This window comes from Mauremys reevesii, linkage group 7 (assembly GCF_016161935.1).
Source record: "Mauremys reevesii isolate NIE-2019 linkage group 7, ASM1616193v1, whole genome shotgun sequence".
Taxonomy (NCBI): domain Eukaryota; kingdom Metazoa; phylum Chordata; order Testudines; family Geoemydidae; genus Mauremys; species Mauremys reevesii.
Genome location: NC_052629.1, coordinates 21638673 through 21655335, shown reverse-complemented (window position 1 = coordinate 21655335; position 16663 = coordinate 21638673). Strand labels below are relative to the sequence as shown.

The 16663-nt window shown below is 44.4% G+C and overlaps 1 protein-coding gene and 1 long non-coding RNA gene across 3 annotated transcripts in view; one reads left to right on the top strand and one right to left on the bottom strand.

The window, feature by feature from the left end:
• Positions 1 to 16663, top strand: part of ADAM12 (ADAM metallopeptidase domain 12) — a 320435-nt gene that overhangs the window by 280105 nt on the left and 23667 nt on the right. For both annotated transcript variants that reach the window (XM_039546827.1, XM_039546828.1), the window contains 4 exons: positions 1208 to 1316; positions 1413 to 1611; positions 5069 to 5146; positions 14869 to 14977. In XM_039546827.1, the coding sequence (XP_039402761.1) occupies positions 1208 to 1316; positions 1413 to 1611; positions 5069 to 5146; positions 14869 to 14977 (495 nt within the window). The remainder of the gene's footprint in view (positions 1 to 1207; positions 1317 to 1412; positions 1612 to 5068; positions 5147 to 14868; positions 14978 to 16663) is intronic.
• LOC120409197 lies at positions 10864 to 16531 on the bottom strand. The gene is made up of 3 exons (XR_005601190.1): positions 16437 to 16531; positions 12267 to 12393; positions 10864 to 11137 (listed from the first exon to the last, which is right to left on the bottom strand). It is a non-coding gene; the product is annotated as an uncharacterized LOC120409197 (long non-coding RNA).

The window sequence follows — 16663 nt, the reverse complement described above, 5'->3', positions numbered from 1 at the left end:
CTGTATTCTACATGAGGGCCTTTTTTGTTAAGGGCCGCTGGCATAGCTACATTAATGCTATCAATGGTGTGAGTGCTGGTGCAAGCAGAGGTCCAAGCATCTGCTTGACCTTTAACCACTGTGTCATCTAACTCTTCTCAGAGCAAGTTGTGGTGCTTGGAATGCCAGTAATGACTTGCATGTTGTGTATAAGTACCTCCATGGGGAGAAAATATTAGGGACTAAGCCTGTTTAACCTATCAGATAAAGGTGTAACAAGAACCAAATGGCTGGAAGTTAAAGCCATGCATTCAAATTAGGTATAAAGAGTGAATGTCTAACAGTGAGCGCAATCACCATTGCAACAACCTACCAAGGGCAGTGGTGGATTCTCCATCTCTTGAAGTCTTCACATCAAAACTTGGGTGCTTTTCTAGAAGATAATGCTTTAGTCAAATACAAGTTATTGGGCGGAGTACAGAAGCAACTAGATTAAATTCTATGGTCTGTGTTATACAGGAGGTCAGACTAGGTGATCTAAAGCTCCAATCTGGCTTTAAAATCTATGAATCTGTGCCCTGTCTATACAAGCATACCCACCTTTGCTATCACCAAAGAAGCTGCACCGGTGTTGGGAAATGTTTATATTAAAAAGGCTAGTGCAAATAAGGTGCAGGTGTCATGTAGCTTCATAGTCTCCTAACTCTGCCACTTCATTGGAGTATTACCCTTCCTTCAAACCAGTCCTTCCTTTTGTTCGGAATTTTTGAAGAACTACATGTGTTTTATGAGCTCTTTACATATCCCTTTCTCCCCATTTCACTCAGTGACCTAGCACTTCTCTTTGGCTATTCTGTAGCTCTTAAGTTCTCACTTAGCTACTCTGAAGAGAAGAGAGCCAACTGGCAAACTATGCAATATCTGTCTTAGCCAAACTAGTTACAATTGTTATGTCCTAGGAGGATATATGCGGGACACCATCTAGAAATCTTAAAGGAGAATTAAGCCTGCCATGTTTATCAATTAGCCTAGCCAAGAGAGACCACCAACTGTGGACAACCCATACATTCAGGTTGCTCCGTTAGCAGGCTGAGCAAGCGCAAGTGTTTTGCTGTGCTTTGTCTGTATGCAGGCTACATCTTACCTTCAACTACAACACCAGTGGAGCTCAAAGAAAATGATTAAAAACACTGCATCAGATGAAAGTCTTGATTTGTTTTTGTTTCAGGTGCTAAACCCGCCCCTGGGATCTGCTTTGAGAGAGTCAATTCTGCAGGTGATCCTTATGGCAACTGTGGCAAAGACGCCAAAAGTTCCTTTGCTAAATGTGAACCCAGGTAGGGTCTCTCTTTGCACCCAGAACAACTGACATTGCAACACAAGCCACAGTTTTTGGAGCTCTTTAAAATTATTGAAATCATTTTTCCCTTCAGAGATGCTAAATGTGGAAAAATTCAGTGTCAAGGGGGAGCAAATCGACCTGTAATTGGTACCAATGCTGTTTCCATAGAAACAAATATCCCGCTGCAGGAAGGAGGCAAGATTCTGTGTCGTGGTACCCATGTGTACTTGGGAGATGATATGCCTGATCCTGGTCTCGTTTTGGCAGGCACAAAATGTGAAGATGAAAAAGTAAGATTCAAAAAATACTCTCCAAGCAGCCAATTCTCAATGTATAAAAAGTGGAGCTTTACCATCCTTGTGTTTCAAATCTCTGTGTACTAAGACAAGTGTCACTTTTTTATTTTATTATATTACATCTCATTGTCTTCCCTCATAATGAGCCAGATTTTTACCTGCGCCTTCACTTTGCTTCTGTTTTTGAACCCAAGTTTTGCATGTAGAATGTAAATCACTTAGACATCTGATTTATGAGCACAGTCAAGTACTTTTTGTACAAGTAGCAGAGATTTTACCTCCTGCAAAATAATTCCAGAAGCCAAAATAAAGGCCAATTCTGGCTAAGTATATTTATTGCTGAGAGCTATATCTGGACATTAGGATTGTAATTAATCAGGTCTGCGTGTTGTCTTGATTAAAGATTTGTTGTTTACACTATTGTACAGAATTCATTTGTTAGGTCAAAAGATTTCCATACACAGGGTACCCAGTACTTCTTGAATGTCCTTTAGACCCATTCAAAGCAACCAGTTTGTGTTTAATGAAACATAAGATTCAAAATATGTGTGTATGAATTTTCATAACAATATCCAAAACTTTCAGAGTCCAGGGAGTTTCTTGGTATTTTTGCAAAATTCTAATTAGCCTCACACCAGTTTCGTAATGGGTTCATGAGATTTTGCTAATCATTGCTCACACTTCCATTTTTCACTTCAGAAAAAGCTGATTATTGAAACTGAGGCAATTGGTAAGAAGAAAGGCAGCTTCTGCCTGCAAAGAATGGCCTTTCGTTTTAAAGGGAAACATAAACCAATTGTTGTGCAGCCACCAAAGCAGATTTTTGCACACACACGCTCATGCGCGCGCACACACACACACACACACACACACACACACACACACACACACACACGTATTTCACAAGCATTGCTAATTGTCTTGCACATTTGTAGTACAGTTTCCATCTTGGCACCACATCCATAGTTTTGGGTGGAGAGGAAAAGAGCAGAGTGGGAAATGGGAGAGAGAAGAGCCCTGGGGACATTAGAGTGCTGTGAATTTATTGGGGGAGGGAAGAATGGTGTCCCGGAACCACTGAGGAGGATGGGGAAGGCATGCTATTGGAGGATAGTGGGGAGAAAGGAAAAAGAGGAAGAGCCTAGAAAAGTTTAGGTAAGTTAAAACAAAACCATTCATATATCCAAACACTTGAGTTTTGCTGAGTTATCACAATTTGTTAAGTATCAGAGGGGTAGCCGTGTTAGTCTGGATCTATAAAAGCAGCAGAGTCCTGTGGCACCTTATAGACTAACAGACGTATTGGAGCATGAGCTTTCGTGCCATGCATCCGACGAAGTGGGTATTCACTCACGAAAGCTCATGCTCCAATACGTCTGTTAGTCTATAAGGTGCCACAGGACTCTTTGCTGCTTTCACAATTTGTTAGGCATATTGGCAACCGATTTAAAACATGCCTTAATTATGACTACAAAAACTATATTATAAGAAAACGCACCACCCTCCAAAAATATTTTCAAGTAATTCTGTTATAAAATGGGCTATAAAATGGCTTTTCAAAGAGAAAACTAGTGAGGAATCCAGTGGTATAAAATCCCCCCATTCCAGTTCAGTAGTGAATATCTAATCTTTCTAATCGTGTACATATACACACACTATCGAATATACAGCCTAATACTTATCAAATTGTATGTTTTACTTTCCAGGCATTATCACATTTGTATTATGGATTCAGAATATCAATTTAAATAGTCTTGATTTTTTTTATGCTGAAGATATACAGTTTGAAATGCAGCCATTTTAATGTGCTCAGAATTCTCTGTGCTAGTGGACTCTGAATATCTGAATTGTGAATACTGCTGTAATCAGAGCATATTCACTGCATGCATGCACGTGGATGCCAATTCACTCTAATTTGTTTCCCATTTTTCTTTCCCCCAGGGGATAACTGCCCTGAATAGACATCCCTTTTGTCTACTACCATCAGTTTTACCCAGCCTGCTGCTAATTATTGTAATCCTACTAAACTGAACTACAGAGTTAAAGGAGAGCAGAATTTATACACTGGGTTTTTTATTGTTGAGCTAGTATAGTAACAGTCATTCCAATCGTATTATTTTTTTTCAGCTTGAATTGGATAACTTTTCAGTTACATTACTCATTTCAGTTTGTATTGGTTGGTGCTTTTATTAGATGGTGCTAATCTTGCTTTATCCCAACTTTCAGCTGGGTGGGAAGAGTGATGTTAACTCTCTGTAATGATTGCAAAACAAAGAATTTTGCATATTATACTCTATATTTGTTAATTTCCACTTAACAAAAGGGTAAAAGCTCTTCCTCTAGGCTAATGCTAATTTGTAATTTCCTGTGAGATGATTATTTTACCTAATCTGCAACTCTATTTATAGTTGATTTAAAAAATAATTTAGTTTGAAAAAATTCAGGTAGAATCATTTAGATTTATCAGATGAGATTAAATTAGCCCCTCCCCCGAGCGTTGATCAGTGTTCTTTTGAAAATATTCAAAAATTTCCAGACATCCTGGGCCAGCTCTTCCACTGGTGTAAATCAACATAGCTCCACGTAATGTCAGTTTATACCAGCAGAAGATCCAATCTTTTAATTCAGGAGGTGGTCTGTTGGCTTGTGAGAATTCTAATACAGCCAGTTCAAGTACATGAAAGAATCCGGTTTGGCATGTTCATAGTTCTGGAAGAATAAGAACACAGTTATTTAAATAATAAAGTGTTTTAGTAGTTGTTAATTTTCAAAAACTAAGAGACAAATCCTCACCTAGTGTAAGTTGTTGTTGCTCCATTGAAGTCAGTGGAGCTATGCAGATTTACACTAGCTCAGGATATAGCCTTTGATATCAGATAGATCTGAAATTCAATCATGCAATACCCTGCATGCCAGTCAAGAGTGATACCAACCTTTACCATGACCTGGGATTGAAGTGGATTTGAACCCAAAGGATTTACAAGGATGATAATATAAAGGACATACTTTTTAAAAGTATTTAGGCATTGCTGAGCTCAGTGTCGCAATGCCTAACTGATTTAGGAACTTAAGTCTTGTTTTCAAAAGTGATTGAGGTATGTAGAAGCCTAAATGCCATTGGCTGCCATGCTTGGCGCATAAGTGCCTAAATTCCTTTTGAAAATGAAACTTAGGCTCCTGAATCAGTTACACATTGCAACACTGAGTGCAACAACACCTAAATATCTTTAAAAATCGGCCATAGGTTCTGATTCTGATCTCCCTTACATTGCAGTAAATCAGGGATAACTCCACTGGTGTGAAATCAGTTGCTGCATAGGCAAATCAGTAAAATTGCTACTGGAAAGGTGATAGATGAACAAATGTAGCTGTAAGGATGTAACAGTTTGCTGTGTGCACCCTAGCTATGTTTTTTTCAGCAACATTAAAGCTGTTTTTTCTCATTTTGCAGATTTGTCTTAACCGCCAGTGCCAAAATACTAGTATATTTGGTGTTCATGAATGTGCAACAAAATGCCATGGACGTGGAGTAAGTATTACAGAAACAATTTTTTGCAGTCAGTCAATACCCAGTTGAGCAATAAATCATTCATTTGTAACACCTCTGGAATCTATGATTCTTTGTAATATATCAGTCAAAGTCTTTTCAACATTTCACTCTAAAGATATTAATTTTCAGTGCCCTTTACACACTGCGAGAAATTAAATATGATTTTTATTTAACAAAAAAAATTGATCAAGTAGTAATTTATCTTTTTTTTTAAATTAACATTCTGTGATGAAAAGGAATTGTGTCATCTTCAAAGTGATTTTAAGCCTACCCTTCCTTCATGAAGAATTTCCTATTAACATTTCAAACAAGTTGGTTCTCTGTGGTCCCAGCAGTGAGTTATAGTATGCATCTGAATTGAGATTTTTCAAAAAGGATTAAAATAAAAGAAATAGCAAAACCATGGCGACTGCAGTGTGGGAATTACAGACCAGTCACCTTAACTTCAGTACCCAGAAAGATAATGGAGCAAATAATTAAGCAAATCAATTTGTGAATAATCTAGAACAGGGGTTGGCAAGCTATGGCACACATGCCAAAGACGGCACACAAGCCGATATTTAATGGCACGCTGCTGCCTGCCAGAGTCCCGAGGACACGCAGCCAGTGAGGGGCAGACCCCACGCCCCCCGAGAGAGGAGCCGCCTCAGCGGCCTGCCTGTGGGCTCCGTGTCCCCTCATCCGGCGAAGAGCCCTGCCCGGGGGTGCAGAGGGGCCCACTCACCTGGGCTGCCTTGGTATAGCTGGCCATGGCGGATTGGCAGCACACCAGGGGAGCGGGTTCACTGCCGGACCCAGTCCCAACTCCCGGCGGCAGGAAGCACAAGTCGGGGCGGTGGAGGCGGGAGAGGCTGGCAGCGGCGGAAGTGCCGGCTGCTGAGCGTCCCCGGGAGGAGGCAACCGGCCACAGCCATGGATCAGTACCTGCTGTTCGTGAGCTGGGAGGAGCGGAGAGCCCCGCGGCCTGGCGGTGCTGAGCGCGTAGCAGGTGCAGGCGAGCCAGAATCGGTTGTGGCCAGAGAGCCATGAGGTCATGCACCGCTCGGAGGGGCTCCTCCAGACACAGCCAGAGGGGACTCTCTCGCTGGGGGTGGGGGCTAGTTGCGCTCGTGCGGTGTGCCGCAGGGCCCCGAGTGAGTGAGCCGGCTGGGGGGCCTCAGCAGTGGGGGGAGCCCTCTACCCTGACCCATCCTCACACACGCCCAGCCTTCTGCCCTGAGCCCTGACCCCCCCCACACACACACACCCAGCCCTCTGCCCTGACCCCGCCACACACACACACACACACAGCCCTCTGCCCTGAGACCCGCACACACCCCAGGCCCCTGCTCTGTGCCCCACACACCCACCAGGCCCCTGCCCTGAGGCCTGTACCCCCCTCATACACACTCAGCCCTCTGCTTGACTCCTTCACCCCCCCCCCAGCCCTGACTCTGGCAGCCCCCTTAAATGTCTCCAGCCCTCTGCCCTGATGCTTGTACCCCCTACACCTCATGCACCCCCCACATCCCCATCCCCACCCAGAGCACCAAATGAGAGCTCCTGCACCCCCCACACACATTCCCACCTGCACCCTTCACACCAAATGGGACCTGCCCAGGTAAGTGCCCCACATCCAAACCTCCTGCCCCAACCCTGAGCCCCCTCCCACATTCTAGCTCCTGGCCAGACTCTTCACTCCCAGCCCTGTGCTCAGTGCACTCCCACCCTCAGCTCAGTGAAGAGAGAGAGGAAGAGAATGGGCCAGAACCAGGGAGAAGGTAGGTACCCACTGTATGTGGGAAGGGCCAGGACCCCAGACCAGCAGTGAGCTGAGTGGGTCCAGCAGCTGGAGTCCCAGCTGGCATCCCCACACAGCCCACTGCCGGTCTGGGGTTCTGGCTGCTGGACCCTTGGCAGCCGGGGTTCCGGCCGCAGGCCCCGCTCAGCCCACTGCCGGCCTAGGTGAAGAGAACCCCAGACCAGCAGCCGGCTGAGCGGGCCGGCAGCATCAGAACAACATTTTAATTTAATTTTAAATGAAGCTTCTTAAACATTTTGAAAACCTTGTTGATTTTACAATACAACAATAGTTTAGTTATATAATATATAGACTTATAGAGAGAGACCTTCTAAAAAACATTAAAATGTATTACCGGCACTCAAAACCTTAAGTTAAAGTGAATAAATGAAGACTCGGCACACCACTTCTGAAAGGTTGCCGACTCCGATCTCGAAGATGATAAGGCTATAAGTAATAGCATAGATTTGTCAAGAACAAATCATGTCAAACCCACCTAATAGCTTTTTTTGACAGAGTAACAAGCCTTGTGGACAGGGGCGAAGCAGTAGATGTGGTATATCTTGACTTCGGTAAGGCTTTTGATACTGTCTCAGATGACCTTCTCATAAATAACTAGGGAAATAAAACCTAGATGGAGCTACTATACGATAGGTGCATAACTGGTTGGAAAGCCATTCCCACAGAGTAGTTATCAGTGGTTCATAGGCAAGCTGGAAGGGCAAATCAAGTGGGGTCCCACAGGGATCAGTTCTGGGTCTGGTTCTGTTCTATATTTTCATCAGTGATTTAGATAATGGCATAGAGAGTATACTAATAAAGTTTGCAGACGATACCAAGCTGGGAGGGGTTGCAAATGCTTTGGAGGATATAATTAAAATTCAAAATGATCTGGACAAATTGGAGAAATGGTCTGAAGAAAATAGGATGAAAATTCAATATGAACAAATACAAAGTACTCCACTTAGGAAGGAACAATCAGCGGCGCACATACAAAATGGGAAATGACTGCTTAGGAAAGAGAACTCCAGAAAGGGATCTGGGGGTCATTAGAGGATGACAAGCTAAATATGAGTTAACAGTGTAACACTGTTGCAGAAACAACAAACATGCTTCTGGAATGTATTAACGGGAGTGTTATTAAGCAAGACACAGGAAGTAATTCTTCTGCCCTACTCCATGCTGATTAGGCCTCAACTGGAGTATTGTATCCAGTTCTGGGTGCCACATTTGAGGAAAGATGTGGACTAATTGGAGAAAGTCCAGAGAAGAGCAACTAAGGTCTAGAAAACATGACCTATGAGGGAAGATTGAAAAAACTAAGAGGGGACATTATAACAGTTTTCAAGTACATAAAAGGTTGTTACAAGGAGGAAGAAGGAAAAATTGTTCTCCTTAAACTCTGAGGGTAGGACAAGAAGAAATGGGCTTAAATTGCAGCAAGGGAGGTTTAGGTTGGACATTAAGAAAAACTTCTTAACTGTCAGGGAGTTTAAGCACTGGAATAAATTGCCTAAGGAGATTGTGGAATCTCCATCATTGGAGATTTTTAAGAGCAGATTACACAAACACCTGTCAGGGATGGTCTAGATAATGCTTAGTCCTGCAGTGAGTGCAGGGGACTGGACTCGATGACCTTCTGAGGTCCCTTCCAGTCCTATGAGTCTATGAAAGTTACATGAGATAGATTTAGATTTAAACAACTTATGATAACCTATTTCAGTTCACAAAACTTTTTAGTGATAAAGAGCACCTAAATGTTTTTAAACACAATTTATTTTTCATAAAGGTGTTAATTATTTCAAACTACATCATTTTAATCTTGATTTGCTGCACGATTGGTTCATTTGTTTCTGTGAAAGCCTGTGCCAACAGAAATCATGCTTCAAGAACTATAGGAACTAAAAATCCCTTTGTATAATTAATAGATAATATTATAGCTTGTGTTTTGAAAAGATTTGCAGAGTCCATGATAACATAACAACTTCTTCAAGTGCTTGCTCATGTCGATTCCATTCTAGGTGTGTGTATGCCCATGTGTACAGTTGTCAGAGATTTTTGCCTGTAGAGTCGGCAGTGGCGCCCTCTGGAGTGCTGTGCTCATGCGTCGGTATATTAGGCACTGCCGGCCCTATGCCCTCTCAGTTCCTTCTTACTGCCCTTGATGGTTGGTCGGAGCACCTTCCCCTTGCATTGCAAGTGGATAGCAGTTCGTTCTAAGTCTCATTGTTGTTAACTTTGTACATTGTTTGTTTACAGTAGGTAAGTGTTAAGTAATGTTACTTAGTAAGTTAGAGTCCCAGTGGGGATTTAGCCCCAGGGTAGGGTATGCCCTGGTCCCTGGGTTTTAAGCCTTGTTCTGCCTGCAATAGGCCTATTCCTGTTAGTTAGCTGTCACACATGAAGGACAAGTGTCGCATTTGCAAGAACTTTCGTCCTCGAACTCAAAAGCAGCGCAACATTCATCTAAGGGCCTTCCTCATGGAGGCTGCTCTTGGCCCAGCATCAGCGCCTTCCTGCTCTGACTCTGTGCCCAGCACCTTGGCCTTGGTGCGCAGTGCACCGCCAACACTGGGGTCCGCCCAGCCCTGCTCCCTTTGGTGGCCAAGAAGCGTCTGAAGAAACGAGACTCCCCGGCACCACGCAAGAAGGGTCAAGTGATGTTGGGCAAAGGACCCAGTTCAGGCCACCCGCCCACTCCGGAGCCACAAGGGAGTACCTCTCTGGCTGGATGCCCCAGTCCCCCCTAAGGATCCACAACCGACTCCCAAAAACAGTAGGGCACACAGGCAGTTGGTAGGGCCATCGACATCTGAGGACCTCCCCGTGGCCAGGGATCAGAGAGCTCTCCCAGCGCCGCCAGTGCAGCGCATGGTGTTGGATCCAGCTAAGGTTTCCCAAAAGGGTAAGCCAGCCATGAGACCTCCTCAGAGGGCAGCTGAACGCTGTTGGTCCCCAGAGCAGATGCAGCATTCCCCATCTCCGCTGCTGGGATCCCTGACTCTACAACCTAGGTCTCCTGTCAGACAGCCCAGGTCGCCAGCACAGCGCTTGCGGTCACCATTGACATGCCTATGGTGAGATATGGTCTCCGTACATCCAACAACAGATCATCCTCCTGCCAGCCTACCCCTCAGCATAGAATTCCATCGGTGCATTGTTCTCCTCAGATATGGGACCAGTCATTGGCATGGCACTGATTTCCCTGCCTCCAGTACTGGTCTTTGGAGAGGCACCAGTCCTTCAATTCAAGGCATCACACTACCACGGCTACGGTCAGCTGCCAGACACATGCTTCTATGACCCCACCCTGGTCACTGGAAGGGGACTTGTCCAGATCAGAACAGGACTTCAGTCCCTTGCCATGACAGCAGCAGCTCTTGTAGGCGCCCGAGACCACCTAAGCTTCCACAGTGCCGACCTGGCAGCAGGGCCAGTGGCAGGAGCAGTGGCCATATTGGAACGCAGGAGGCGTGCCAGTTATGCCAATGCCCTTCTCACATCACTCCTCCCTTGCTGCCTCAGAGAAGCAACCCACAGCACTGATGGCACTGGGCTTGGTGCGCAAAGCGGAATCCGATACTGCAGTAGAGGAGCAGGTGCCCACTCCAAAAGAACCTTCCCACACAGGGGACAATGTCCCAGACCCTCTCCAGGTGGTCTAATCCTCATCTTTGTCCCCAGACAAGGCAGTAGCAGGGCCGTCAAGCACCAGTCCTCCTGATGACTTTAAGGACCATCAAGCCTTGCTAAGAAGGATGGCTTCAAACTTGGGCCTGGAGGTAGAAGAAATGGCAGGGCAGCCTGACACTTTATTCAACATGCTTTTGAAAGTTTATTTGATCGCCAGCCTTCAGTTTAGGGTGTCAAACCACCGACTTTATTGGGGAGATACAAAATTTTAATCTGTGGGACTTCCTCAAAAAGTTTAAAGACTCGCTACTCCACGACTTGGCCCAAGAGTTCACGGCCATCTTGGAGGATGGTACCACAGTGGTAAGGACCTCCCTCCAGATGGCCTGGGATGCGGCCGATTCGGCAGCCAGGTTCGGCACCTCCGCCATGGTAATAAGGTGCATTTCCTGGCTTCAAGCCGCAGGTCTGTCCCAGGAGATGCAGTCCTCCATCCAGGACCTCCTGTTCGATGGGAGCAGTCTCTTCTCCGAGCAGACAGATGGAGGCTGCATGGACTTAAGGACATTCGGGCCAAATCCCTCCTGCACCAAACTCCCTCCCAGATCCCGCGACCCTCACCCTCTCCTGCACCCCAACACTCTACCCCAGACTGGAGCCCCTTCCTGCACCCAAACTCCCACCCAGAAAAAAACTAATATAACAGCTGTTTTAAGGTAAGGAGTAGGCCATTTTGAATTAACAACTATATTTTACATGTTTTCAGACTGAAATGTAACCACAGAACAGCTTTATGTTAATTAAAAGGCAAGTTTAGTATAGCGTTAATGCCATAATTGTGATCATTTTGTTTTAAATTAGGCCAAAGACTTGTATACAGGGGCCCCACAAAATCTAATAGCCCCGGGCCCAGAGGAGAGTTAATCTGGCCCTGACCAGGGTATCCGGCCCAAGCAGGCTTCGCTGTGGACGCTATTGGACTACTTTCTGCATCTCAAGCTCCAGGGCCTGTCTCTTTCTTCAGTTAAGGTCCACTTGGCACTATTTCAGCCCTCCACCCTCCATTCCAGGGCAGGTCGGTCTTTGCTAACAACATGACGATCAGGTTTTTGAAAGGTCTGGAGCAACTCTGTCCCCATGTTCACGACCCTGTCCCTCCTTGGGACCTGAATCTCATGTTGACGCAGCTCATGGGTCCCCCTTTTGAGCCTTTGGCTTCCTGCTCCCTTCTTTTACTCTCCTGGAAGGTCTAATTCCATTTTACAAGGACAAGGTCTAGCTGCGACCGCACCCAGTTTTCCTGCCTAAGGTCGTTTCACAGTTTCATATAACCTAGGACATATACCTGTTTTCTTTCTAAAGCCTCATAAGTCAGATAAGGGGCATAAATTACACTCTCTGGACGTCAGGAGAGCATAGCCTTTTACATTGAAAGGACCAAGCTGTTCCATAATTCGATGCACTTGTTTGTCATGGTGGCGGACAGGATGAAAGGTCTTCCAGTGTCCGCCCAGAAGAATTCATCATGGATCACCTCCTGCATCTGCTTTTGCTATGAGCTGGCTAAAGTGCCTCCACAGTGATTGTAACTGCCCAGACAACAAGGGCCCAAGTGTTGATTCAAGATATCTGTAGGGCCGCTACCTGGTCATCCATTCGCACTTTCACGTCTCCTTATGCACTTACCCAGCAGGTCTGAGATGATGCTGTCTTCGGTAGAGTAGTGTTGCAAGCCGTACAACCGTGAACTCCATGCCCACCTCCATGGATACTGCTTGTGAGTCACCTAGAATGGCATCTACATGGGCAAGCACTCGAAGAAGAAAAAATGGTTACTTAGCTTTCATAACTGTTATTCTTTAAGATGTGTTGCTCATGTCCGTTCCATTACTCACCCTCCTACCCCTCAGTCGGAGTTGCAGACAAGAAGGAACTGAGGGGGTGTAGGGCTGGTGGCACCTAGTATACCGACACATGAGCACAGCATTCCAGAGGGCACCACTGCCGACTGTATGGATACCACTAAGGCAGAAATCTCTGATGACTGTGCACGTGGGCACACACATACCTAGAATCTAATGGACATGAGCAACACATCTCAAAGAACAAGTTATGAAAGGTAAGTAACTGGGTTTTGTCAGTGTGCGGACATAAACATTGACTTACAGATTGGCATTTATACGTCAGTGCTATGGAGAACACATGGTGACGTCTAAGAAGCAAAACAAGAACTTGCAGAGTTGTAGATGGTAATCCTTGCAGAGCTTTAATTTATAAATTATAACATAAATGATATTTTTAACTGTATGGGGAAAGCAAATCAGTTGTAATGTTTTATATGACTCTGGAGTATTTCCTTTAAAAGTACTGTGAGAGGAAGCGAAGGCTGAGTAAATTATTATTTTTATTGAACTATGCAGACTCCCCAAAATACGGCCTTACTGAAAACCTGCAAATTGGCTTCCTCAGAAAAAGCATCTTGAGAGGTTATTTGACCTAACTAGATTGTCTTAAGCAGGATTCTACTGATCAATCTGTTGTCAAGTTTTCCCATGGCAAAGGTTCCTGCAGAGCAGTGATGATCAATGTTAGTAGAACTAAGGACCCCCCCTTGGCACCTTGCCATAAGTGCGAGTGTGAGAGTGATAAAGTGGAACTCTGCCTTGCTAGCCCTATGCAGCACAATGTTTATCTCGTTCAATCATACCATAATGGCAAAAGGTGCATCATTAGCTGCCGCTTAAAATCCTGGCAGCACCTCATTTGGATGGGAGGAGAAGGTCTTTCCCTGGGCGAGAACTGAAGGACTAGCCCTTTGTTGGAGAGCTGAAGGTTTCTTTTTTTTTTTTTTTTTTTTTTTTTTAGTATCTCTCCCAAGAATAAAGCACAGGGATCCCATTAGCTCATTCTCCCTTGTGCAATGGAAACAGGTTGTTATTACCCGATTGGGTCTGTTCCTTGGTGCTCCCTCATGCTGCAGGGAGCACTCCCTCAGTGAGCCATGTGCTTCTATCGCTGCCAAACTATAGGCTAAGCAAATAGAGCACCACTGTGGGACACTAGTATATATATATTTTTTTCAGGTCATGCAAATCTAGTGTCAAGGAGAAAAGTTTTTGTCACAGGAACCTGGGGCAGGTCAGGTCTCTTCAGAGATGCCCACCTTGCACCATCCTTCTCATCTGTCAAGACCCCTCTTCCTTCAACCTGCGTATCCCATGTGATCAAACTCTGTCCTGCTTCCAGTTCCCTGTCTCCTCCCCAGGGGCGGCTCTAGGTATTTTGCCACCCCAAGCACGGCAGTCAGGCTGCCTTCAGCAGCTTGCCTGCAGGAGGTCCCCGGTCGCGTGGATTCGGCGGCACGCCTGCAGGAGGTCCGCCGAAGCTGTGGGACCAGCAGACCCTCTGCAGGCATGCCACCGAAGGCAACCTAAATGCCGCCCTCGCAGTGACCGGCAGAGCACCCCCCGTGGCTTGCTGCCTCAGGCACGCGCTTGGCGTGCCGGTGCCTGGAGCCGCCCCTGCTCCTCCCTTTGGCTGGGAATGTTGCTCAGCCTTAGAACTGAGGCCTGAGAAGTGGCAGAATCAGTAGGCAGTCCAGCACAAGTGGGTTAGGACTGGTTTACAGAATTCAGCTGTGGAATTGAAAACTGAAGCCTAAAACCTGACAACCGTTCCAGCATCTGAAGTTCAACTCTTGGAAAACTAAAACATCCAGGTTTCTTTAGTAGACCTTTCCAGCAAATGCAGTTGTATTGGTGCTGACTATTGGAGTAAACAGGGACCGGGAAGCAAGCTGCTCAGGCATTATTAGGGTGTTAGGAAGGTGAAAGGAATCTTGTTCCTTTCAAGGGAGAAGGAACGGGAATTGTGAGAAAGTGGGGCTCCTATTAGAGAGGAGAAAGGGAGACACTGAAGACAACTGTACTGAGTGTTATTTCGGATGATTGAAGATGAACATCACTCCTCTTTGATGCTCTGAGGTTTATAGTTCCAATAGAGGTACTAGATGGCACTTACAGTTCAAGTTATCACCTGCAATACGTGAATAGTGATTTAGGTTCCACGTTGCTATTAGGATATACACATTTTGAAAAATGTATAAGTAATTGTATTTAATCGAGGTTGTGGCAGCAGGCTGATTTGGATGTGTCCCTGTTGTGACATGAGCTTTAACCCCCATGCATCTACCACTGCTGGAGTGAAAGCTCCTATAGTCTGATAAGATTCAATCTAAGCTGCCTGGAATAACTTTTCATATTACTTCATTTGTCATTTTGTTTTGAAGGTCTGTAACAATAAAAAAAATTGTCACTGCGAAGCTGACTGGGCCCCTCCCCATTGTGATAAGCCAGGGTTTGGCGGCAGCATGGACAGTGGACCAACCAGACAAGCAGGTTAGTAATAGTGCTTTCCTGCCATTCCGTGGCAGAAAGTGAAAATCCAAATGGGTTTTATTGAAAATGTCTGAGACTGCAAAACTGTCAATAAATTGAGCAAGCTAGTCCAAATGAATTAGCACTAATTAAAATTTAATGAAGCCAAAAACACTGACAGTTGATTGTAGCAATGTGGTTGCATAATTAAGAACACAACAACCCAGAGATTTTGTTTGTTTTCAAAAGTACACTATCCAGTTAGGTAGTTCTGGGATGTGGGGTGATGGTATATTGGTGTGAGCACAAGATTATGAACCAGGAACTCACATTTTAACCCTAACTCAGTGTGTGGACATGAGCAAGTAACTTAACTTTTCAACAGCTGTAAGGACTTACAGGGTACCCTGTAACAGTTCCCACGTATTTATTGAGTCTCTATATCATATTATCATATATGAGATGGACACAGTGTTTTTGATCTACCTTGAGATACATCAAACTCCAAAGCATCCTCCATTGACTACAGCATCACTGTATCAGCACCAGCATGGGTTTATGGAAAATAAATCTTCTCAGACTAACTTGATATCTTTTCTGGATGAGATTACAAGTTTGGATAATTTTTTAAAACAAGATTGGATGTTTTTCTGACATATATGCTCTAGTTCAAAAATAAATTAATTCAAGAGACTGATTTTCAATAGTGTCTTTGTACTGTTTGTGCATGCAGAGCCACACCCACAATTGTCTAAGGATTTTCAAGGATTATCAACATGTATCAAAAAAATCTGTCTGGTTAGGGGAGAAATAGGATGTAACGGCCAGTATTTCAGGGATTGCTCATAGGGAAATTGAAGGCACAGGGTAAAGGAAATATATACATCTTCCATTACCATCAAATTTGAGAGGAACTTTTAAATATATGTGAAAGTTAAATGCATTTATGTTTAATTGTGACATATTCAGAAGTTTTTCCCACGACAAAAGCCCCTTCTTAAAGTCCCCATATCACAGTTGCTTATTTTTCTGGATTTGTCATATTATGAGGTTCTGATTTTTAAAAATGCATGCATGCAAATCAGTTAATAGTATGCATGAATGTCTGGCCATCTGATTGCACAAATTCCCGATTTGCACTTGTAATGACAGCAATTTCAGGCTTACATTAGGCACACAATTGTGGGTGTGGCTTTGCATGCACAAACAGTACAAAGACACTATTGAAAATCAGTCTCATAATTCACAGAGAATAAAGCTAGAAGGACCACTGTAACCATCTACTCTGCCCTCCTATATAACATAGGCCATAGATCTTCCTTGAATTAATTTATTTTTTAACTAGAGCATATCTTTCAGAAAAACATCCAATCTACTCTGCCCTCCTATATTTATATTTCAGAGTATGATAACTTTAGTGAGTTCAATGGAGTTCTAATTTATATCAGTGACAGGAAAATTAGGCCCATAGTCTACTCACATTTGCATATGTGGCCTATGATTTCCTGGGAAGTAATCTGAGCTCTTTTCATATGAATAATGATATTCAAAAGTAAATTGGATTGTATTCTCTACATACTGGATCCTGCAGTGAATTGTAATGCTGAACTAGTGACCTCACAATCATTTCCATGGCAACAACATGACATTATGATTTCACTGCAGGACATAGCAGAAAGATGATTCTGGGTTCTGAGGGAGAAAGAT